The sequence below is a fragment of the Oncorhynchus mykiss genome, chromosome 25 (genome assembly GCF_057628025.1).
Source record: "Oncorhynchus mykiss isolate SJ-2025 chromosome 25, ASM5762802v1, whole genome shotgun sequence".
In the NCBI taxonomy this organism is placed as follows: domain Eukaryota; kingdom Metazoa; phylum Chordata; class Actinopteri; order Salmoniformes; family Salmonidae; genus Oncorhynchus; species Oncorhynchus mykiss.
Genome location: NC_143046.1, coordinates 33,177,533 through 33,203,378, shown reverse-complemented (window position 1 = coordinate 33,203,378; position 25,846 = coordinate 33,177,533). Strand labels below are relative to the sequence as shown.

At 42.5% G+C, this 25,846-nt stretch overlaps 1 protein-coding gene across 8 annotated transcripts; it reads left to right on the top strand.

The window, feature by feature from the left end:
* The first annotated feature begins 1,634 nt into the window (after positions 1–1,634).
* Positions 1,635–25,846, top strand: LOC110505028 (syntaxin-3). 8 transcript variants are annotated; one of them, XM_090219670.1, is made up of 11 exons: positions 1,741–1,804; positions 21,376–21,450; positions 21,530–21,629; positions 21,732–21,806; positions 21,899–21,969; positions 22,095–22,203; positions 22,287–22,360; positions 22,425–22,559; positions 23,166–23,276; positions 24,477–24,601; positions 25,290–25,846. In XM_090219670.1, exons 1-10 carry the CDS (start codon positions 1,793–1,795, stop codon positions 24,567–24,569), a joined length of 855 nt encoding a protein of 284 aa, XP_090075796.1. In that variant the 5' UTR covers positions 1,741–1,792; the 3' UTR covers positions 24,570–24,601; positions 25,290–25,846. The 8 variants fall into 8 exon arrangements, with proteins under 8 accessions (XP_090075797.1, XP_090075796.1, XP_021439642.1 ...); XM_021583966.3 differs by lacking the exon at positions 1,741–1,804 and adding an exon at positions 3,053–3,453; XM_090219668.1 differs by lacking the exon at positions 1,741–1,804 and adding an exon at positions 4,015–4,246.

Genomic DNA, 25,846 nt, shown 5'->3' with positions numbered 1-25,846 from the left:
TACTTTTTGCTTATCCAGTATGTGAGGGCATGTAGCTCACTGCAGATGTATTCCATTCTGTTTACTCAGGAGGACTTCATTGCAGACTCCTGGTGAGTCTTTAAACACCATGGTTTAATTAAGAGGTGCAACTACTTATGGTCACAGATTTGAGGCTAATGTTATGTACTGAACAAAAATAAACGCAACATGTAAATGTGTTGGTTTCATGCGCTGAAATAAAAGGTCGCATTTTCCATATGCTCAAAAAGCCTATTTCTCAAATTGTGAACAAATTTGTTTATGTACCTGTTACTGAGCGTTTCCCATTTGCCAAGATAATCCAGCCACTTGACCGGTGTGGCATGTAAAGAAGCTAATTAAACAGTTATCATTACACAGTTGGACCTTGTGCTGTGGACAAAAGGCCACTAAAATGTGCAGTTATGCTACAACACAATGCCACCGTCTCAAGTTGAGTGTGCAATTGAAATGGTAACTGCAGGAATGTCCACCAGAGCTGTTGCCAGATTATTGAATGTTCATTTCTCTACCATGAGCTGCCTCCAACGTCCTTTTAGAGAACTTTGCAAAAGTCCAACCGTGTTTAACCACGCCAGCCCAGGACCTCCACATCCGGCTTCTTCGCCTGGGGGAATCGTCTGAGAGCAGCCAGTCGTACTGCTGACGAGACTGGAGTATTTCTATCTGTAATAAAGCCTTTTGTGGGGATGAACTCACATGCCAAGTGGGTGGGCCTATGCTCTCCCAGGCCCACCTATGGCTGCGTCCCTGCCAAGTCATGTGAAATCCATAGATTAGTACCTAAAATACAGTGCCTTGCGAAAGTATTCGGCCCCCTTGAACTTTGCGACCTTTTGCCACATTTCAGGCTTCAAACATAAAGATATAAAACTATTTTTTTGTGAAGAATCAACAACAAGTGGGACACAATCATGAAGTGGAACAACATTTATTGGATATTTCAAACTTTTTTAACAAATCAAAAACTGAAAAATTGGGTGTGCAAAATTATTCAGCCCCTTTACTTTCAGTGCAGCAAACTCTCTCCAGAAGTTCAGTGAGGATCTCTGAATGATCCAATGTTGACCTAAATATCTAATGATGATAAATACAATCCACCTGTGTGTAATCAAGTCTCTGTATAAATGCACCTGCACTGTGATAGTCTCAGAGGTCAGTTAAAAGCGCAGAGAGCATCATGAAGAACAAGGAACACACATAATAAGTAATTTGTTGTGGCCTATTCCCCACACTACGCTCTATTAGGTTGCAGTTTGTCGGAAAGACCACCGGGTGTCAGCCTTGTTGCGTCTTAGAGAAATCAACATTCCCCGTACTGCAAGGCTCTGATTGTAGCCTCACTGATTGTGGACTCGTAACAGCCAGTGGTCCAATCAGAATGACGCGATACAGGATTTCAACAATTCTCAGCATTCACGAACGTTCCAGTCCTCAAATTCACTTTAATAGGATTTGTGGTGATTATTGATTGGTTATGTCTGTGAATTGTTTAGTGTGTGTATTTTGAGGGAGAGAGTATGGTATTGTGCGCGAGGCTACTTGCCCACTCTCATTCGTGGTGGTGCCATAATAAAACAATACAAAAGCTATCAAACTATCACTCACGGGCCACCCGCTCAAAAGCGATCTACCTAACGTATCACCCGGGGCAAACTACCTGCCCTCCAGGACACCTACAGCACCTGATGTCACAGGAAGACCAACAATATCATCAAGGACATCAACCACCTGAGCCACCGCCTGTTCACCCCGCTATCATCCAGCGGCGATGTCAGTACAGGTGAATCAAAGCTGAGACCGAGAGACTGAAAAATAGCTTCTATCTCAAGGCCATTAGACTGTTAAACAGCCGTCACTAGCCGGCTTCCACCCGCTAACGCACCTTCGTGGTTGCTGCCCTATATACATAGACTTGTAATCACTGGCCACTTTAATAATGTTTACATACTGCTTTACTCATCTCATCTCAGTAGTACAGTTGTATATTCTACAATATTTTAGTCAATATCACTCCGACATTGCTCAATCTAATATTTATATTTTTCTTAATTCCATTATTTTACTTTTCGATTAGTGTGTATTGTTGTGAACAGTTAGATACCACTGCGATTTTAACAGAGATAGATTACACATCTGTGTGACTGTAAATGAGTGAATGTAAGGTCCCACTAGAGGTGGGGCAGAATAGGCCATAAACATCGACCCTGTGTAGGCCTATTTACCAAACAAATGCATGCACATACCCGTGAGTAAATACGCAGAGACGTGGTGCACATTCCGATGCGTGCAGGCTTTTTTTACGAGAATGTCCTAATGAACATCATATTGTCAATGTGGGTGTTTTCACTCTTGGTCCCTTTCAGACAATGTTTGTGAACTCAGTGAGGCTCCTTATATATATTTTTGGTCCAGTGTGAACACTCAAGCATTTCTAACTCCTCAAAAGAGTTCCCGAAGCAAACCGAACTGAAACCATCTCAAAAGGTGGTCTGAGTTAGTTTCGCGTGGATTCCGTGATCTGGATCCTTTTTAAGGTCAATGTTTACATAAAGCTCCCCAGGTTCACTTGTCATTATTCCCGCACCACACACTAGACTACTGCAACACTGTTTTTACATATTTTTTTTTACCCCAGAATTCACTATTTTATTTTTTACTTAACCTTTATTTAACTAGGCAAGTCAGTTAAGAACAAATTCTTATTTACAGTGACGACCTACCAAAAGGCCTCCTGCGGGGACAGGGGCCTGGGATGAAAATAAATAAACACAACATAAATATAGGGCAAAACACACATCACAGCAAGAGGGACAACACTAAATAAAGAGAGACCCAAGACAACAACATAGCAAGGCAGCGACACAACATGGTACAAATATTATTATTATTATTATTACTTTGAAGATGACTATATGTGAAAACACACTAAAGTTACATGAATTCCACTGAGAAGATGCTTCCCCTTTATAGGACATTGGTTGGCCAACACGCACAGGTAGGTATCACGCTGGTCTGGGCGAGGCCCCATACACGACAACTGGACAAGCAAGGAGCCTTTCGCGCATGCGTGAGCTCGAAAGTGCGTTTTATAACAATTACTTGTGGCGAGCGAGATAAATTATGCAGGGTGTACACAATTTGTTTTAATCCCCAGACCGAAGAGGAAGAGATTTAGTTTCTCCCCTAGCGGCCATATTGTATGGACTATTGGTGGAAAAAGCAGTATTTCAGCAGCAAAAGTCATTTTAAGAAGAACCTTGCCATACTTTGGTTGGCGGTGGGATTCAGTTCAACAGCTAGCTGTCCAGCTGGTTGAGGGATTTCACAGATTGGGGATTGTGTTTTTAAGATATAGATTACTATATTTATTTTTTAGCTTGTTTATTAACAGTCGTCAAGATGAAGGACCGATTGGAACAACTTAAAGCAGTAAGTGAGGTCTGGGAAGTGTGACAGGGGCACCTTTTCACAGAGCGAGACAAATGTTAGAACCTCCTGTGTGGGCCAGCATGCAAATTACAAGTGGTCTATGCAAGGAAGTGAATCATTCGACAAAATTATTTAACTTAATATTAGTGTTATTTGGCAGTTTACAAGCTATTCATCAGCCTATTCGAAACGCTATTTGGACTGCCGCTATTTGATTTGATTACATGGCTACATAATGAATTACTTTAATTACGATTGAAAAGATGCATGAGAGATGGAAAAGAGAATCGTTTCTGTTATGGTTTTATTTTTCATCAACTTGGATATTTATACTGAACTAAAATATAAACGCAAACGTGCAACAATTTCAAAGATTTTTACTGAGTTACAGTTAATATAAGGAAATCAGTTGATTTAAAATAAATAAATTAGTCCCTAATCTATGGATTTCACATGACTGGGCAAGGGTGCAGGGTGGGTGGGCCTGGAAGGGCATAGGACCACCTACTTGGCAGCCAGGACCAGCCAATCAGAATACGTTTCCCCCCACAAAATTGCTTTATTAGACAGAAATACTCTGCAGTTGTGAGGCCGGTTGGATATACTGCCAAATTCTGTAAAACAATTTTGGAGGCTTATGGTAGAGAAGTGAACATTGAATTATCTGGCAACAGCTCTGGTGGACATTCCTGCCGTCAGCATGCCAATTGCAGGCTTCCTCAACTTGAGACATCTGTGGTGTTGTGACACAACTGCACATTTTAGAGTGACATTTTATTGTCCCCAGCACAAGGTACGCCTTTGTGATCATGCTGCTTAATCAGCTTCTTGATATGCCACACCTGTCAGTTGAATGGATTATCTTGTCTAAGGGGAAATGGTCACTAACAGGGAAGTGTATGGAACATTTCTGGTATTTTTTATTTCAGCTCATGAAACAAACACAACATGTAAAGTATTGATGTTCTTGTTCAGTGTCATTGCCTGTGTCTCTCTTGGGGACATGTTGGTGTCTTGTGTGGCAGTCAGCGAGTGGGGGGTTGAGGACAAGGTAACGGGATCACGGGTGTGTCAAGTGTGCACTGTGTCCTGGCATGCTTCGGGTATTGGGGAATGTGGCATCACGTGGTCAATTGATTTCTAATTTGGGCTGACAGTTGTAGGCTTTCATTCCCACCATTTGTTTATAATCTCCTGTAATTAAGCTGCAGTTGTAATTGACACCTATACTAATTAACAATCAGTAGTGTAATGCAAGGCCTATAGTGGTGAGATTGGTGATTGTTCAACATCTCAGATCCCTTTCCACACTCTATTAGCCTAGAACTTGTATTGATTATTTAGATATTAACCCACTCAATGTGAAAGTCCGTAGCCTTGTTTCTAACACAAAACAACCAGGATGTAAATTTCCAGTTGAAGAATGTCCGGTTAGGCTTTGGGTGAGGCGCTGCTGATCCACTCCAGCCGTGTCAGATTCTGTTACCATGGCCTTATTGGTGGACAAATATGTGCCATGTTTAGTTTGTCAAATGTTGCCCTGAGTCGTAATCTCCCAGGTACAATGGATTTCTACTGGGAGGGTAAGTAAAGTCAAAATGGTGTGGCAGTTTGTTTAGGGACGGCCATTTACATAAAACAAGACTGACGGGAGGCCTTGAACATCTGTAGGGTTATCTCATCTATTTTCCTTTTAATGTTTAACTTGGTGTGGCTGTGTTGTTGTGCTCGGAGCATGAAAACGTCAGCTGACAGGTGCAGTAGACAGAACAGACTACAACAGGAAATGAGGGTGACAGTTTCCCTGGACACATTATATTCAGTCTGGTCTTTGTAGTAACTCTACAGCTAGATCTCCATATAGATTGCCTTCTCTGTACAGCAGTCTGACTGTACTCTAAAGACATGTTCAGACATGCATCCCTCAGGTACACAGTGACACTCAAAGTGGTTGTCTTGTCTCCCGTAGTGTGGCCTTTATGCACTAGTCTCACTCCAGTGCAGTGTCGCCCTCGATCAGTCACAATATCCAGAGACTTATCTCTCGGGCTTCAGTCACAGTAGCCTTTGACAGCAAGGTTGCCTCTCTTACTTCAATCTCTTTCCAGACTATCCCTCTCTCTCCACAACCTGTCATTCTCTCTCTGTGGTGTAGTAAAATTCACATTGGGAATGGTTCAGCTCTCAGAGGAAATGCTGATCCCAAAACAGTTATTAGGGATAGTGTAATCTAATTGGAGCCCCTGTCCAACATAAGCATGATCTGTTTGTCTGTGAAGTCTTTCACGACATTAATGTACTAGACTAGATCCAGGAAGAATATATGGTTGAGTTTAAGCATCGTAGCGGAAATACAATGTGAGGACCAATGAAACGGCTCCATTATGATGACCCTATAGATCAAGGACCAATCGAACGTATGTCTATAGACAAATGATCAGTGATGCAGTGCCGTTGTAAAGACTGCCTAGTTATTTACCCTGTTACAGGGGAAATATGCAACTAGGTGTACCTCAAGCTACATATGCAGAATCTGAAGCCTCTAATCACAAAGGCAGGTGGAGTTGTAAATCACAAGACCGGTTTGCTGTTTATGAGTCTGGTTGTGGAAGTTTCTTATAACCGATGACTAACGGGAGAAAGAGAGACACTCCCTCTTAACCTTGTGGTCTCGGTGTTAAACTGATGCACACGATACTCATCACAACCCTCTCTCTCTTTCACACATTTTATTCCCTCTCTTCCTTGTTTATGCTGAATGAGAGCGACTAAGTGAGAAGACAGGAAGGAAACGAGTGCTTAGTCTTATCTCACTGCCGCAGCACTACCACTGTGTGAAAGAGAGAGAGACTGTTTGTGTGTGTTTTGACAAGGCATGCGAGTGTGCCATGTCTTTACGTGTATAGTGCCAGTGTAAATCACAAGTGTGTCGATATACAGCTCTCTCTTGTTGTAAAAAAAAATAAAAAAAATAAAAAAAAGATCCTGGTGAACACTGTCCTTTCCAGTTTTATGATTTTAAAAACGGACTGTATTTGTTTTGTGTCCAACTTGTATGGGATGTGATTGACAGGGAAATTAATTGACTCTGAGACTTGTGAGAACTTAAGTGGCCCTGTCTTGTCTTGACTTAGACCAGGTCCTGGCTTCCCGATAGCGATTGAACTTACAGGCTGACTACACCGCTCGCGTGTGCGAGCATTGCAAAATACATTTAGAAATCTATGTTATTCAATTATTGCACCCACACTGCTCGCGTGCGCCAATGAGCGTCTGCGTTGCCAAGGGCTAAAATAGAAGTCAGTTCTATTTCTGACGCAGATCGCACTGCAAGTCCTGCCTCTCATATCTCCTCATTGGTTTATAGAAGCAGCTACCCACGTGCCATCTCCTCATTGGTTATACCCATGTGGGTGACTGAAAGACGAACGAGGTCAATGGCAGTAATGCACCTAATTTATGAAAGTTGCCAATCGCCATATAAAGTGAAGAGGAGAAAAGGTCTGGAAGGAGGAGAGATGACTAGAAAAGATTTGGTTGACCGTTTTATGTGTGGATTAATTGGCGGATTAGAGGACCTAGATAGCTAAATTGCCATAAATATTTAATGCTTTTCGACCTGTCCCCAAATTTTAATATAATTGGTTCAGAGTTTGTTTTGGTATTTTAAACTGCGTGTCGTGATCGCGTTTGATGTGGGTGGACAAAATACATTTATGCACAATGGCGCGCGCACGCAGCTGGTTTGGGTTCCGTGTTAGGCTTACGAGTGTTTTTAAGGATGTATCTTTCTACAACGGCCGGAGATGTAACGTGCGTTTTTTTTCTCTCAAAACACAGCGCAGAGAGAATGTGCGTTGTTGGAGAATGTGTCTATTGATGGGATTGAAAGGGCGCTGTTCTCGGATCAGCTTTCTCCAGCTCAGATGGTTATAAACTGATTGCGTCTTAACTTTCTGGATTGTGCGGATCTCTTTTTCAAGTTTTCTATTGCACCTCGCCTGAACAGGTGTGCGTTTTTCTTTCGCCTCCATCCATATCTTAACATCAAAATTATGTTACAAGACTGAAGATGGATCAGTTCCTAGAGCGATATTACCACCTACAGTAGCAAATATTGAGGTGGCTTATTCAAACGCTTAACCAATATTTGGCGCATTTTATGCTACACATGAAGTATATTGAGACCAATTGCAGACAGTAGCCTACAAGTAGCAAAACTGAACTCAACTACTTTTTATATTTTAATGGAGTTCTCGGTTTTAATTTTAAGCGTTCTAGAGTTAGTTTGTATCAATTGCAAAGACATTGCCAACTTTGTATTTGTAGTGAACTTTGTATTTCTGGGCAACTTTGTTCTGAAGATCAATCAAATGTGTAAATATACATCCCTTTTTACATCAACAGATGTCACAGTACTTATGCAGAAACCCAGCCTAAAAACCCAAACAGCAAGCAATGCAGATGTAGAAGCACAGTGGTTAGGAAAAACTCCCTAGAAAGGCAGGAACCTAGGAAGAAACCTAGAGGAACCAGGCTATGAGGGGTCGCCAGTCCTCTTCTGGCTGTGCCGGGTGGCACAATTATAACAGAACATGGCCAAGATGTTCAAACGTTTATAGATGACCAGAAGTCAAATAATAATAATAATAATAATAATCACAGAGGTTGTCGAGGGTGCAACAGGTCAGCACCTCAGGAGTAAATTGGCTTTTCATAGCTGAGCATTCAGAGGTCGAGACACCAGGTGGGGGAGAGTCTAAAAAAGAGAAGGTGCGAGTCAAGGTAGCACGTCCGGTGAACAGGTCAGGGCTCCATAGCCGCAGGAAGAACAGTTGGAACTGGAGTAGCACCACAACCAGGTGGACTGGGGACAGCCAGTAGTCATCAGGCCAGGTAGTCCTGAGTCATGGTCCTAGGGAGGGAGCGTACTTAAATTCATACAGGACACCAGATAAGGCAGGAGAATTACACCAGATATAATACTGACCCTAGCTCCCCCGGCATATAGACCAGGGGTTCTTGAACTTTTTAAGCCTGGGACCCAAATTAGAAAGTCTGTTTTCCTGGGACCCAAGTTTATGAAAACATGCAACTTTATGTAAATATCGGAACATTTCATTGCTCTTATGCAAGCCTAAAACAAATGCAATATAGACATAACAAATATAATAATATAAATAGCTATTCATGTTTATTTTTGATCACACAAATGTAGAGTAGAAAACACAAGCGCGCACACACAAACCTATTGAGGTGTGTGTGTGTGTGTGGTTGATGCTTCAACCAGCATGTCTATTCTGGGCCCAGTTTTTGATTGTGCAACCCTGAGGTCTTGCTCAGCATGGAGTCTGTTTCTGTATGCCAGAGTTGAGAACCCTGACTCGCATAGGTATGTGGTGCCAAACTGGATCAGAACATCTACTGCTTTCTCAGCCAGGCAGAATACCACTTCCTGCTGTAGATGAGCAACCCAGAACTGTGAGTGGGTTTGCCTCAAAAAGCATCTCGCTTCAATTAGTTTATTCTAGTTCAGAATAAAAATGGTTACTTGAATTTTAACAGCAAATGTTCCAACCTACACTTGTTTTCACCAATCTTTTTCATCTTCATATGTACTGTTACTTAGGGTTGCACACAACCAAAGCAAGCTAGCAAGCTACTGATAAACGTTAGCTATCTAGCTACAGTGGGGCAAAAAAAGTATTTAGTCAGCCACCAATTGTGAAAGGTCTCCCACTTAAAAAGATGAGAGGCCTGTAATTTTCATCATAGGTACACTTCAACTATGACAGACAAAATGAGAAAAAACAATCCAGAAAATCACATTTATTTGCAAATTATGGTGGAAAATAAGTATTTGGTCAATAACAAAAGTTATATACCCTTTGTTGGCAATGCCAGAGGTCAAACGTTTTCTGTAAGTCTTCACAAGGTTTTCACACACTGTTGCTGGTATTTTGGCCCATTCCTCCATGCAGATCTCCTCTAGAGCAGAGATGTTTTGGGGCTGTTGCTGGGCAACACGGACTTTCAACTCCCTCCAAAGATTTTCTATGGGGTTGAGATCTGGAGACTGGCTAGGCCACTCCAGGACCTTGAAATGCTTCTTACGAAGCCACTCCTTCGTTGCCCGGGCGGTGTGTTTGGGATCATTGTCATGAAGAAAGACCCAGCCATGTTTCATCTTCAATGCCCTTGCTGATGGAAGGAGGTTTTCAATCAATCTCACGATACATGGCCCCATTCATTCTTTCCTTTACACGGATCAGTCGTCCTGGTCCCTTTGCAGAAAAACAGCCCCAAAGCATGATGTTTCCACCCCCATGCCTCACAGTAGGTATGGTGTTCTTTGGATGCAACTCAGCATTCTTTGTCCTCCAAACACGACGAGTTGAGTTTTTACCAAAAAGTTATATTTTGGTTTCATCTGACCATATGACATTCTCCCAATCTTCTTCTGGATCATCCAAATGCTCTCTAGCAAACTTCAGACGGGCCTGGACATGTACTGGTTTAAGCAGGGGGACACGTCTGGCACTGCAGGATTTGAGTCCCTGGCGGCGTAGTGTGTTACTGATGGTAGGCTTTGTTACTTTGGTCCCAGCTCTCTGCAGGTCATTCACTAGGTCCCCCTGTGTGGTTCTGGGGTTTTTGCTCACCGTTATTGTGATTATTTTGACCCCACGGGGTGAGATCTTGCGTGGAGCGCCAGATCGAAGGAGATTATCAGTGGTCTTGTATGTCTTCCATTTCCTAATAATTGCTCCCACAGTTGATTTATTCAAACCAAGCTGCTTACCTATTGCAGATTCAGTCTTCCCAGCCTGGTGCAGGTCTACAATTTTGTTTCTGGTGTCCTTTGACAGCTCTTTGGTCTTGGCCATAGTGGAGTTTGGAGTGTGACTGTTTGAGGTTGTGGACAGGTGTGTTTTATACTGATAACAAGTTCAAACAGGTGCCATTAATACAGGTAACGAGTGGAGGACAGAGGAGCCTCTTAAAGAAGAAGTTACAGGTCTGTGAGAGCCAGAAATCTTGCTTGTTTGTAGGTGACCAAATACTTATTTTCCACCATAATTTGCAAATAAATTCATAAAATATCCTACAATGTGATTTTCTGGATTTTTTTTCTCATTTTGTCTGTTATAGTTGAAGTGTACCTATGATGACAATTACAGGCCTCATCTTTTTAAGTGGGAGAACTTGCACAATTGGTGGCTGACTAAATACATTTTTGCCCCACTGTATATTAGCTGTGTACAAGGGAATTGTTTGAAAGAGAAGCTCACATCTACTACTATTTCTGCATATCATCTGTTATAAAACGACAGCAATGTTAGCTGACTTACTTTTCCAGTGTTGAAGCACTGTTTCCTGAAGCATTCTTCCCTGTTCTGAAAGAAGTCCCTGGGTTTACCGTCATGCTGTGGATGTTTGGTCAGGACGTGTCTTTTTTTAATTTGTTAGTTTTGAGACTCGTTACTAAGCACTTCCCCGCACAAAATACATTGTGGGCGCTCCTTGTTATTTCTCAAAGTTTGTATGAAACCAAGAGACGAGAAGAAACGCAATCGTGTTTCACCGTATTCGCGTTTCATGACAATTGCGCTCAGCCAGAACTTGTGGCTGGCTTGACTTATTTGATGGCGAGTGGGAATGACAAGTCATTGGCAGACAGCGCATCATCTGCCGCTGAACGACATCGTTGCAGCGTGTGGGTCGCGGTGTGATCTTCAATAAAACTGCAGAAAAAAGATCTGGTGAACCGGCGAAGCACACGGTCATCTCCCTCCCACTCGTGCAGCTGCCAAACTGAGACCACTGCTCAGCAGAGAGTGCAATGAGAGCACAGTTGCACTTGGCCAAATCAATTCCAGTAATGAATGAAAGAATGATACATTTACTCTAACGCATCGCAACCCACCATTAACAGGTCTGCGACCCATACTTTAAGGCTGACATCGACTATTGCAGCATAGATACCGGAAGCTGAGACGGGGGGTTGGGGGACACTGTGCCCGTCTGACGATACCCCCAGGACAGGGCCAAGCAGGCAGGATATAAGCACAGTCCCCACACCACTAGAGGGTTATCAACAGACCACCAACTTACTTCCCTGAGACAAGGCTGAGTATAGCCCTCCCACCGCAAGAGTCTGAGGGGGCGCAAAACCGGACATGAAAATCGCGGCAGTGACTCACCCTACTTAAGTGACGCACCCCTCCTAGGGACGGTGTGGAAGAGCACTAGTAAGCCTGTGACTCAGAGGCAGAGAAATCCCAGTGGAGAGATGGGAGCCGGCCAGGCAGACAGCAAGGACGGTTCGTCGCTCCAGTGCCTTGTCATTCACCTTCGCACCCCTGGGCCAGACTAGGACCAACTGAAGAGATGAGTCTTCAATAAAGACTTAAAGGTCGAGACCGAGTCTGCATCTCTCACATGGATAGGCAGACCATTCCATAAAAATAGAGTTCTATAGGAGAAAGCCCTGCCTCAAGCTGTTTGCTTAGAAATTCTAGGGACAATAAGGAGGCCTGCGTCTTGTGACCGTAGCATACGTGTAGGTATGTACGGCAGGACCAAATTGAAAAGATGGATAGGAGCAGGCCCATGTAATGTTTGTAGGTTAGCAGTAAAACCTTAATCAGCCCTAGCCTTAACATGAAGCCTGTGTAGAGAGGCTAGCACTGGAGTAATATGATCAAATGTTTTTGGTTCTAGTAAAAGATTCTAACATCCGTGTTTAGCGCTAACTGAAGATAACGTTGTTTCTTTGGGACCTAGAACTAGCATCTCTGTTTTGTCTGAGTTTAAAAGTCAAACATTTTCCACCATCCACTTCCTTATGTCTGGCTTCCAGGCTAGGCAATTGTGGGGCTTCAGCATGTTTCATTGAAATGTACAGCTGTGTGTCGTCCCATAGCAGTGAAAGTTAACATTGTGTTTCTGAATGACATCACCAAGAGGTAAAATATATAGTGAAAACAATAGTGGTCCTAAAACGGAACCTTGACGAACACGACACTTACAATTGATTTCTCAAAGCACAAACCATCCACAGAGACAAACTGATATCTTTCTGACAGATATCTAAACCAGGCAAGAACTAGTCCGTGTAGACCAATTAGGGTTCCAATCTCTCCAAAAGAATGTGGTGATCGATGGTGTCAAAAGCGGCACTATGGTCTAGGAGCACGAGGACCGATGCAGAGCCTTGGTCTGACGTCATTTACCACCTTCACGAGTGCAGTCTCAGTACTATGATGGGGCCTAAAACAAGACTGAAGCGTTTTGTATTCATTGTTTGTCATCGGGAAGGCAGTGAGTTGATGTGCAACAGCTTTTACATTTTCATTTTGAGAGGAATGGGAGATTTGATATAGGCCAATTGTTTAGTTTTTTTTTTTTTACATTTTCCGGGTCAAGGTTTGGCTTTTTCAGGAGAGGCTTTATTGCTGCCACTTTTTTAGTGAGTTTGGTACACAGCCAGAGGATAGGGAGCCGTTTTATTATGTTCAGCATAGGAAGGCCAGGACGTAGCTCTTCCAGTAGTTTAGTTGGAGTTCAGCTGGAATGCTTAGAGGCCATGACTATTTTCGTGAATGTATCAAGATATAGGATTTAAAAACTTGAGTGTCTCCATTGGTCCTGGCAGTTCTGTGCACACTCGAAAATTGAGCTTTGGAGAAATACGCAGATTCAAAGAGGAGTCTGTAATTTTGCTTTCTAATGATCATAATCTTTTCATCTAAGGATTTCATGAATTCATCACTGATGAAGTAAAAGCCTTCCTGTCTTGGGGAATGCTGATTTTTAGTTAGCTTTGCGACAGTATCAAAAATGCATTTTGTATTGTTCTTATTCTCATCAATTAGGTTGGAAAAATAGACTGAATGAGCAGCAGTGAGGGCTCTTTCGATATTGCACGCTACTGTCTCCAAGGTAGTCAGAAGACTTCCAGTTTGGTGGAGTGTAATTTCCATTCCAATTTTCTTGAAGCTTGCTTCAGGGCTCAGGTTTTTTTCTGTATACTGGAAGCTCATTTCTTGTGACAAATGTTTTTTTTTGTTTTTAAGTGGTGCGACTGCATCTAGGATGTTACGCAAGGTTAAATGTAGACGCTCAGTCATATCGGCAGTCACAGAGAGACGGATAAAACATGTAATTCTATGTTTAGCTGAGATCTTCTGCGTATATAAATTGATGGCAAGAAAGCATAATGACACACTTAGCTATTCTACGAGTGATCTGAGGCAGGTGTTAGGTTACGAGTGTTTTTGAAGTGCAACATTAATCATGATGTTTTTGGGAAACAGCTCAGAGATTTAACAATGCCCCAAATATGGTTCTAACGATTAACTTAGACTTAATTTATTTTCTTGTTGTTTGGCAGATGCTCCTAGCCAGAGCGATTTACAGGAGAAATTAGGATTAAGTCCCTTGCTCAACTCGCGGTCATAAAGTACTACTGTGCGACATAACTGACGTTCACTCTACTAGTACAACAGTTAGTTGTAAAAGCAATAGCAAAGTTGACTCTGAAGGTAAAACTTAAGTCAAAGGATCTGGTCGAAGTAAAAGTTTTAATGAAGTGCTTCCTTCATGACAGGGTAGTCATGTCAAAATGCAAAGGCTAATAGCGCTAGAGGCTTAAATGGATGTTAGCCTTAGTGGCTAAGCCTTAGTGGCTAAAGAGCAAATGGCAACAAAAAAGCCTTGTGGCTAAAAGGCAAAAGTCTGTAGAGCCAAGGCCAATGGCAAGTGATGCGTCCTGAATCACAAGATTATATAGTCAAATTACGTTCATCATTAGACGTTAGTTGATATGAAACTGATGCAACTTTAAATTGAACAATAAAAACAGACTTTCTTGTTCTGCTACTTTTATAATGGGGTAAATACATTTGAATGGAATCACTTTTTGACAGCACCCCTTTTTGAATTGAACGAAACCTTCCATACACATTTGCCCATTGTTAAAGTGCTCAGAAAGTTACGTTTTGACCTGAATGCCAAAATATTCAAGAGATAAAGGTGCTCGAAGTTGACCCATTTTGCAAACCCCAACTGACCATGACTGAGACGTCCATGTTTTAATCACTGGAAAAGACAAACGGTTGATGTACACTACCATTCAAAAGTTCAGGGTCACTAAGAATGTCCTTTTTTGAAAGAAAATCACTTTTTTTTTTTTTTTGTCCATTTAAAATAACATTGAATTGATCAGAAAATATAGTGTTGACGTTGTAAATGACTGTTGTAGCTGGAAACGGCAAATTTTTAATGGAATATCTACATAGGCATACAGAGGCCCATTATCAGCGACCATCACTCCTGTGCTCCAATGGCACATTGTGTTAGCCTTTAAAATGATAAACTTGGATTAGCTAATTGATCATTAGAAAACCCTTTTGCAATTATGTTAGCACAGCTGTAAACTGTTGTGCTGATTAAAGAAGCAATGAAACTGTCCACCTTTCAGACTAGTTGAGTATCTGGAAATCAGCATTTGTGGGTTAGATTACAGGCTCAAAATGGCCAGAAACAAAGAACTTTCTTCTGAAACTTGTCAGTATATTCTTGTTCTGAGAAATGAAGGCTATTCCATGCAAGAAATTGCCAAGAAACTGAAGATCTCATACAACACTGTGTACTACTCCCTTCACAGAACAGCACAAACTGTCTCTAATCAGAATAGAAAGAGTGGGAGGTCCCGGTGCACAACTAAGCAAGAGAACAAGTACATTAGAGTGTCTGTTTCTCAAACTAGACGCCTCACAAGTCCTCAACTGGCAGCTTCATTAAATAGTTACCCGCAAAACACCAGTCTCAATGTCAACAGTGAGGAGGTGACTCCGGGATTATGGCCTTCTAGGCAGAGTTCCTCTGTCCACTCTCTGTGTTCTTTTGCCAGTCTGAATCTTTTCCTTTTTATTGGCCAGTCTGAGATGTGGCTTTTTCTTTGCAACTCTACCTAGAAGGCCAGCATCCTGGAGTATAATAATAATAATAATAATAATAATAATAATAATAATAATAATAATAATAATAATAATAATAATAATAATAATAAAAAAATAGTTTTATTGTTTTAAATGATATCTAACTCAATATTTTATATTTCCCAGTGATTAAGAAATGGATGTCTAATGGTATGGTGGGAGTATGCAAAATGGGTCAACTTTGAGCACTGTTGTGTCCTGAATGTTTTGGCATTTGGGTCAAAAAAAGTAACTTCCTGACCACTTCCATTGGCAAACATGTATGGAAAGTTTTTTTTTTTTTAAATCAAAAAGGATGATGTCAAAAAGTGGAGGCTCCTCAGAGGAGTAAGGGGAAGACCATCCTACGCAGTGAATTTCAGGCTTTTTTTTTTCATTCAGTATTGTTGTAAATGTCATTATTTCAAATACATTTTAAAAATCGGCCGATTAATCGGTATCGGATTTTTTTTGGTCCTCCCAATAATCGTTATCGGTGTTGAAAATCATAATCGGTCGACCTCAACTCTATACTCAATATATTCACGACACCAAATAACTGATTAAAACACATTGTTTTGCAATGGTCTACAGTAACCTCAACAGCATGCTCTGGTGTATCACTTTGGTGGAGCCGGAGGACAGTTACTTTCTGTCCTCTGGGTACATTGACTTCAATACAAAAGCTTGGAGGCTCATGGTTCTTACCCCCTTCCATAGATTTACATAGTAATTATGACGACTTCCGGAGGACATCCTCCAATCTAATATCCTGTCCATCCAATCAAAGGATTAGAGAAGTAATCTAGTACTGAAAGCATACGTTACAGCCAGCTAGCACAGCAGTGCATAAAGTGTGGTAAGTAGTTGACTCAAAGAGAGAAAGAGAAAATAGTTAAAGTTTTGAACTAATTTAAAAAAATGAAGGAGAAGCAGCAGAGAGGTAGGAAGGGGGGGCTTTTTTAGTTTACCTTTCACTTACTTAACTAATGCAGCTAATTTTGTATACTCAACAACCAGAGAGGAATGCTAGCTAGCTGGCTATGGCTATCCAACACCGCAAGCACAGATACATTTTATTTTTGGCCACATACACATTTATTGCGGGTGTAGTGAAATGCTTGTGTTCCTAGCTCCAACAGTGCAATAGTATCTAAAAATCCACAACAATACACACATCTAAAAGAATGGAATTACGAAATATCTAAATATTAGGGAAAATAATTCTGGGCAAATGTAAGGAATCACACACAAAAAAACAAAATACTGGCAAATTGTTTAGGAGCTAGAAGCAGAGCTGCCATGTCTGTCGGCGCCATCTGTTTTTTGTTTTGAATTTTTACCCCTTTCTCCCCAATTTCGTGGTATACAATTGTTGTAGTAGCTACTATCTTGTCTCATCGCTGAAAGTCATGCGTCCTCCGATACACAACCCAACCAGCCGCACTGCTTCTTAACACAGCGCGCATCCAACCCGGAAGCCAGCCGCACCAATGTGTCGGAGGCTACACGTGCACCTGGCAACCTTGGTTAGCGCGCACTGCGCCCGGCCCGCCACAGGAGTCGCTGGTGCGCGATGAGACAAGGACATCCCTACTGACCAAGCCCTCCCTAACCCGGACGACGCTAGGCCAATTGTGCGTCGCCCCACGGACCTCCCGGTCGCGGCCGGTTAAGACAGAGCCTGGGCGCGAACCCAGGGACTCTGATGGCACAGCTGGCGCTGCAGTACAGCGCCCTTAACCCCTGCGCCACCCGGGAGGCCTGTCGGCGCCATCTTTACTGATAGAACAATGAGACCAATATTTCACTGGCTGTATAAATGTGAAGTATCCGTTTGGTGTTTCCACTTACTACCATATATGGTAGTGCGAGGAAGCCCATTGGCCTGCAGTGGGAGAAGATGAAAGGAGACATATTTTAGCTGACATTCTGCTAATTTTCTCATCGATGAAACATTTGATCTCAATACGATCTCTTGCGAACAGAGTGGACTAAGTTTTGTGGACTTTACCCTTTGCCAAAGTTTTTAAAAATGTAGTTGTTTAGAAGGAATGCAAAGGCGAATTGAGTTACTGCTCACGTGCACTTCAGAGTAGGCGTTCCCTAACGGAAATATGCAAATATTTACTAGAATGTGCCAATAAGATCTCGCTAGCTCGTGCGTGGCTTTGCCCGCCACCTTGCTTGTTCTACCCACTATGACTCATTATTTCCCATTTGAAATGATGTGCTGTGGTCTATATCTTTGAAAATCTTTGCTGCCGCTTTTCCAAGTCTAGGGAAGCTTTCAGTTTTATTAATTTATTAACTGCTAAACTGCTTGCTGTATACTGTACTACGTGATTGTACAAATGGATTGGTTTGTGGGTTTACTAACGCGTTAGTTCTAATTTGTTGACTATAGCGTTAATATGGTGACAACTGTCGGCTGTGAAGGTTATGGTGTGAAGGTTTGGCTTGGAGAGGTGTTTGCACCTGGTCACAGACAGCTGTTGTGTTGTGCATTCAAGTCCACAAGCAAATACAAAAGGTGAGAGGAGGAGAGCTTGTAGATAGATGCAAGATGGAATTATACAACAAGCAAAGTGATGAGCCTAAACCTATCAATGTTACATTGAACTGGGTGAATGGAATGTGAATGACAGTCATCCAGTATGCTGTAATAGAAATAAATCCATGCTCATAAAAAAAATCTTGACCAACACTGCCACTGAATTCAAATGTTTTTTATAGTACAGAGATTGACATTCAGCAGTTAAGAAAGTTCAAGGTTGGATTGTCACGAGTTCCTGAGGCCTATAACTCTGTGTTCGGTCCGAACTTAAGTTGTTGGAGCGCTTACGCATGTTATAATTGTAAGCAGAGAAATGACATCTGGGTTGTCGTCTTTGGCCTTCGGATCGGCCCCCACGGAGAGGAAGGAAGAGGGGGGCGAATCTCTGCTCGCGCTCTCCTTTCCTGTAAAAGGATGGGGAAGCATTTGTTCTTATTTTATTCTCCCAAAACCCAGTTATATAATGCCCCAACTATTTTAGAGTGCTTGCTCACTCTTTTCCTCCCCATCTCCCACTCGCCATCTATCTCTATTAGTCTATCCACCTACCTACCCACCCACCCTGGGATCCATAATTATTGGCACCCTTGATAAATATGAGCAAGAAAGACTGTATAAAAGAAATAATAGAAAAACTGAGCTATATTGTATGCTTCATTTTTTGGGGAAATTCTATTATACTAACACAGTTGCTCAGAGAACGACATTGTACACATACAGTTGAAGTCGCAAGTTTACATAGTTAGGTTGGAGTCATTAACTCGTTTTTCAACCACTCCACAAATTATAGTTTTTCAAGTCGGTTAGGACATCTACTTTGTGTGTGACACAAGTTATGTTTCCAACAATTGTTTACATATTATTTCACTTATAATTCACTGTATCACAATTCCAGTGGGTCAGAAGTTTACATGCACTAAGTTGACTGCCTTTAAACAGCTTGAAAAATTCCAGAAAATGATGTCACTGCTTTAGAAGCTTCTGAGGCTAATTGATTTGAGTCAATTGGAGGTGTACCTGTGGATGTATTTCAAGGCCTACCTTCAAACTCAGTACCTCCTTAGGCTTGACATCATGGGAAAATCAAAAGAAATCAGCCAAGACCTCAGAAAAAAATTGTAGACCTCCACAAGTCTGGTTCATCCTTGGGAGCAATTTCCAAACGCCTGAAGGTACCACGTTCATCTGTACAAACAATAGTACGCAAGTATAAACACCATGGGACCACGCAGCCGTCATACCACTCAGGAAGGAGACGCGTTCTGTCTCCTAGAGATGAACGTACTTTGGTGCGAAAAGTGCAAATCAATCCCAGAACAACAGCAAAGGACCTTGTGGAGATGCTGGAGGAAACAGGTACAAAAGCATCTATTAAACAAGTCCTATATTGACATAACCTGAAAGGCCACTCAGCAGGGAAGAAGCCACTGTTCCAAAACCGCCATAAAAAAGCCAGACAATGGTTTGCAACTGCACATAGGGACAAAGATTGTACTTTTTGGAGAAATGCCTCTGGTCTGATGAAACAACAATATAACTGTTTGGCCATAATGACCATCATATTGTTTGGAGGAAAAACAGGGAAGATTGCAAGCCGAAGAACAACATCCCAACCGTGAAGCACGGGGGTCATCATGTTGTGGGGGTGCTTTGCTGCAGGAGGGACTGGTGCACTCCACAAAATAGATGGCATCATGAGGCAAGGGAATTGTGGATATATTGAAGCAACATCTCAAGACATCAGTCAGGAAGTTAAAGCTTGGTCGCAAATGGGTCTTCCAAATGAACAATGACTCCAAGCATACTTCCAAAGTTGTGGCAAAATTGTTTAAGGACAACAAAGTCAAGGTATTGGAGTGGCCATTACAAAGCCCTGACCTCAATCCTATAGAAAATGTATGGGCAGAACTGAAAAGGCATGTGCGAGCAAGGAGGCCTACAAACCTGACTCAGTTACACCAGCTCTGTCAGGGGAAATTGGCCAAAATTCACCCAACTTATTGTGGGAAGCTTGTGGAAGGCTACCTGAAGCGTTTGACCCAAGTTAAACAATTTAAAGGCAATGCTACCAAATACTAATTGACTGTATGTAAACTTCTGACCCACTGGGAATGTGATGAAAGAAATAAAAGCTGAAATGAATTATTCTCTCTACTATTATTCTGACATTTTCACATTCTTAAAATAAAGTGGTGATCCTAATTGATTTAAGACAGTGAATTTGTACTTTGATTAAATGTCAGGAATTGTGAAACTGAGTTTAAATGTATTTTGCTAAGGTGTTTCTAAACTTCTGACTTCAACTGTTCCTAAGAGCCAGGTTTTTAATACTTGGCACACTCCCCTTGCGACACTGAGCCTTTTAATACAATGTTTTCTGAGATTGGAGACCACTTTAGGCGGGATCTTAGACCAGTGTTTCCCTATCCTGGTCCTTCAGTACCTCCAACAGTACATCATTTTTTTTTATTGTAACCCTGGACAAGCACACCTGCTTAAGCTTGTCAACCAATCATAAAGCCCTCAATGAGCTGAATGAAGTGTGTTTGTCCAGGGCTTCAACAAAAACGTGTACTGTTGGAGGTACTCGAGGACCAGGGTTGGGAAATACTGTCTTAGACCATTCCTCCATACAGAATATTTCCAGGTCCTTGATATCATTTTGTCTGAGCTTATGGACTGCTGCCTTCAATTCAAACCATGTTTTTTTTCAATGAGGTTCAAGTCCAGAGACTGAGATGGACATTTTTTTTTTTTTGTGGTCAACTAACCATTTCTTTGGATTTGTATTCGTGCTTAGGGTTATTGTCTTACTGGAAGGCTAAGTGTCAGCCTCCTGGCAGAGGCAACCAGGTTTTTGGCTATAATGTCCTGGTACGTGGTAGTTCATGATGCCGTTGACCTTAAGGCCTCAGGACCAGTGTAAATCAAAATTGGCCATTCCTGGTCTAGACTATCCTATCCGCCAATCAGGGCTGTGTATGTAAATATTTGTACATTTGTTTCAATGCACCTACACAATCAGAATGAGCAGTTCAATGGCAGAAGGAAGCTCAAGAAAGAAATGATCAAATATATGGATTTGGAGTTAAATTGATTGCATTTAAAAATAAAAGATGGAGGCTTTAACCCTGTTCTGTGCCCAGCTGATGATATAGCCTTGTAGTAAGTCTGTTTACGTGTTTATTTAAGCAGGAGAGGTCAGCTAAGAACTGGTTCTGTTCACTCCTCAGCCCTGTCCTCGCCCTTCACAGTGTCAATATCTCCAAGCCTTGTGGTCTCTGTACTCATGACGTCAGTGTGTAGTGTGCATATACTGTGGATCCACTGTTTGAATACAGTACATACAGTACTGATATTGCCTTCTGCTTCTCCTCTTAGACATGTGACAATGACGATGAGGAAGTGGAAATTGCTATCGACAATGCAGCTTTTATGGATGACTTTTTCTCTCAGGTGAGTTCATTTTTCCCAAGTGTGTGTGTGTGTGTGTGTGTGTGTGTTTGACTGTGTGTGTTTTTTCTCTCTGTTTCAGATTGACGACATCAGGATCAGCATTGATAAGATTGATGAGAATGTGTCTGAAGTCAAGAAGCTCTACTCGGTCATCCTGTCTGCCCCCACATCAGACCAGAGTAAAACATACTGCCTCGGCTCCCTCCCTTCCCTCTGTCTTTGTTGCCTGTTACTGTCAGTGTGTTTTTAAAAATTTATATTATTTGCGTTTTTTACTTCAGAAACACAGGATGACTTGGAGGCTGTCACCAACAACATCAAGAAGATGGCTAACAACGCCCGGAACAAACTCAAAAGTGAGTCCCTCACACATGATACGGCACAAACAGACTAAATGCTGATTGATTAATACGGGTATGGGTGAGTACTGATGTTGATTGATTCTCAGCCATCGAGAGGGATCTGGCGTCTGAGGAAGAGGAGAGGATTTCAGCCGACATGCGGATACGCAAATCACAGGTCAGCCTCCGAAAGTTCTCATCGAACCCTTTACCTGACCCTGTGCCGAACCATCAATGTGACCATAGAAATGAATACCGAACCATTGGATTGTTACGGCTTGTGACCCTGTCCTGTCCTCCCAGCATGCAGTGCTGTCCAGGAAGTTTGTGGAAGTGATGACCAAGTACAATGAGGCCCAGGTGGACTTCAGGGAGAGGAGTAAAGGACGCATCCGGAGACAGCTAGAGATCAGTGAGTTACAGTCTTAGTTTTATATACTCACAAATGGACCAAAATGTGTGTTATAATACTGAAATGATCCTCGTGTTTCTCAGCTGGAAAAGCCACGACAGATGAGGAGCTGGAAGAGATGTTAGAGGGGGGAAACTCTGCTGTCTTCACTTCAGGGGTAAGAAAGTGTGTGGGTGTGTGCGCGCGTGCGTGCATGCCAACTAACCACCTCCTCTCTTTAGATCATGGACTCTGGGATCTCGAAGCAAGCTCTCAGTGAGATCGAGGCGCGACACAAAGACATTGTGCGTCTGGAGAGCAGCATCAAAGAGCTGCATGACATGTTCGTAGACATCGCCATGCTGGTGGAGAGCCAGGTACACGTCTCGTCCTCCGATCCGTCTATTCAGTCATTAATTGATTCCTCCATCCACTATTTCATATCTGCATTTTTAAACCCTACTGTCCTACTGTCTTTGTTTCTGTCTTGTTTGCTTCCTCGTTCCCTGTCTGTCATCTGTTTTTCCTTTCTCTTTTCCAGTACCCACTTCCCTTTCTCCTTCCGCAGTGCTTTTTTCCTCTCTCCATGCTTTGGGAGAGAAGTTCCCTGTGTGTGTGTCTATCCAACCATCCATCTGTCTCCCTCCTATCACTCATTCATCTTCAGTAGGAGTCTACATTCTCAGTAAGGGTCACATTTGATTCAACATCTTAGTAGCCTACAGTGGTCTGTGAATCACTAAAGTTGGAATCCACCCAACCCCATATGGTAGTCACCACACCACTACATATAATCTCTGTAACCACCTGTATCTCATTGGTTGTCCTATGCTTTCCGAGGGAAAGCCGTGCGCGAGGTAAGTGTCGTCTTTCTTTCTAATATAACCCTTTTTGTGACGTTTTTGTCTCTGATGTATTCAGACAACAAAGTTTTATGTGTTCTATATCTGTCTACTCACTGTGTGTGTGTGTGTGTGTTTCAGGGTGACATAGTGAACAACATAGAGGTGCAAGTGTCTAAAGCTGTGGACCACATAGTGGTGGCCAAGACTGAGACCAAGAAAGCCATCCAGTACCAGAGCAAAGCACGCAAGGTACTGCACCCCGTCCATCAGCTAGAACCGCTATCTGCCTGAACCTAACCAACTGTGCTACTGTCCCTGTTTCTAAGAAGCTTCTATGCGGTTAGCCCGAGCTGTGCTCTTAAGGAGCCTACCGTTATTCCTTATGGTCCAAGTACCTTACAGGTTATTTGCCGGGGTAGACTGGCTCTGGCAGCCAAAACAGCCAAATACTCCATCTAAAGAGGTATCGTTTCTTTATTGCGCCACAGTTCTAGAAACATAAACCCCTTTCATATCACACCAAAAATAATTTCACCGATGCAAAATAAACACTACTGTTTTAACCTGCTTTAACACAGTTGCAGCCAACGGTATTTTTGCAGTCTTCCTCCGTTACAGGTTTTCAGAGCATGCCAGATAGCTAATTAGGACAGGTAGTCCCTCTGTCTTCTGTCCGTCTCTCTCTCCCTCTTCTCTTTCCATTCCTCTGCACGTCTCTTTCCTGCAATGTCCTGCCCTCTGCCAGGGTGGAATAATTGACAGAATTGAGAGCATCATGGACCAATCGGTGGGCTTCGTAGAGCGGGCGGTAGCTGACCCTAAGAAAGCTGCCAAGTTTCAGCAGGATGCCCGTCGTGTGAGTGGCTATAGAAACGCCCTTGTCCCGCCCCCTGGCCCCTGCTCCGTTGACCATTCTCTTTTGGCCTGACATCCTGGTTCCCAACGATCCCCATCCTAAACCTTGAATCATCCTTCTCCAGATCTGGACCAATAGGAAAGAGGAGATGGATATATATATATATATATATATACACTGTACACTTCTCTGGTCGTTCTCCATCTCGCTCTTTTGTATTTTCCACTTCCTTTCTAGCTGTATATAATCTCCTTCTTTCAACAGTAACTACAGTTTTATGTATTTCGTCCAGTTATTTATGATCACTTTATGCAACATTTAGCTCTGAGTCATGCATGTGTTTTTAGGCTGTTTGAAAAGAGATGTTGTCGCTTTGTCCAGGAATACGTGGTGAAAAGTAGACATGACCCTTTCTCTACATAGTGTTGATTGTAGTCAGGGCTTGATAATCATCTTTTCCACCCTACAGGGGAAAAAATGTGTTAATACTGGTTACTGCTGTTCGGGAGTGGTCACGATAGTGAACACCGATTTTTCTCAACAGAGAACATTTTGTAAAAGTGGTGAAACAGACACTTAATTGTTTCCCACAGAAAAGGGTGATCATATTGGTGATTCTGATTATCGTGCTCGCCATAGTGGCTCTGATTATTGGGTTGTCGGTGGGATTGAGTAAGAAGAATTGATGGAAGGTGTCTGAATAAGAGTTGTGTAAAGGGTGAGTAAAGCGGGGGGGGGGGGACTCTGGGGTGTCACAATGGGGTGCGGTGCGGGTGGATCTGGAACTTTGGCTGTTTCCATTTTCCTTCGACTGTCTCTGGGTGCGTGGTGTGAAGGTATTTAAATGTTTAGGTGTTCATGCTCCTTGGCCTATTTATGAGGTGTGTTGGCGCTATCTCTGGGTGTACTGCATGTCTTATCTGAACTTCCTTCGAACCATTTCACAAGTGCACTCGTTGCTTATGGTAAGGGTTATGGTCCATAGAAATAGCATTATGTATCTCTATGGCTGGGTCACTGGTTGGCACTGTGTGTGTCAGTCTCCCAATGGTGTCTTTGGGCTCTGTGTGAATGTGTGGGGTAGTATATGTGGGTCTATGTTTCTCATTGGGGTCTTTGGGCTGTGTAGTGTGGCCTGTTTGACTGTAAGTGATGACTCACTGTGTTATGATGGGCGGGAATGTCACTTGCTGTCAATCGCTGACTCGTATCAGCCAATAGAAGCTCTGCATCAAAGAGCCCCCGGTTGATCAGAATTGCCTGATGATTGACAGTGCATGATATTCCCGTCCATGTTCAGAGCTTCATTTCCCTTGGTAATTCTGTCTGTGTATCACCGCCGCATTTATTACCGTAAGTACTGATGTATTTGTTCTCCCATGTTTGTTTTTTCTCCCCCTCTGTAGAAGACAATCATTATAGCAGTGGTCTGTACTGTGCTTGCTGTCGTCATCCTCGCCATCATCCTATCACAGACAGTAGGGTAATAGAGGGACCACGGCCCCCACCCACCCAACCATCTTCATAATCACTCCATTTTGCCCTCCTCCAGCTGTAACGGCAAAGAGGGGGATGTAGACTCAACCGATCACTTCCATTGCCCTGGGATCCTCCCCCTCTCTTACTGTATGTCTGACCAATAGAAAAAGGCCCAGCTGATGGAACTGGCTGGTGTCTTCCCTGAGGTGGCTGAGAGGATGAGCATTAGCTGGAAGAGAAACAAGAGGACCAAAACTAAGACTGTTTATGAGCCTCTGATAATGCCAATAAAAAGGGAATCTTAAGTAATGTATATCCTTACCCTCACACAACTAAATGGACACCATGCAACACTTCAATGACATTCTCTGAACTGCTTTCGATGTATCCAGTAATGTGATTGATCTTGATCCACACTGAAGGGAATCCATGACATGTCTCTCTCATTACAAAAAACCATTGACTTAATGTATCCCTGCCACCA

Excerpts from the sequence above, each read along its gene's own strand:
- LOC110505028 (XM_090219668.1), top strand. The coding sequence starts at position 4,154 with ATGCCAATTGCAGGCTTCCTCAACTTGAGACATCTGTGGTGTTGTGAC. Across the intron at positions 22,361-22,424 it reads CTGCTGTCTTCACTTCAGGG|ATCATGGACTCTGGGATCTC; the intron begins GTAAGAAAGTGT and ends TCCTCTCTTTAG. Across the intron at positions 23,277-24,476 it reads ACCAGAGCAAAGCACGCAAG|AAAAGGGTGATCATATTGGT; the intron begins GTACTGCACCCC and ends TGTTTCCCACAG.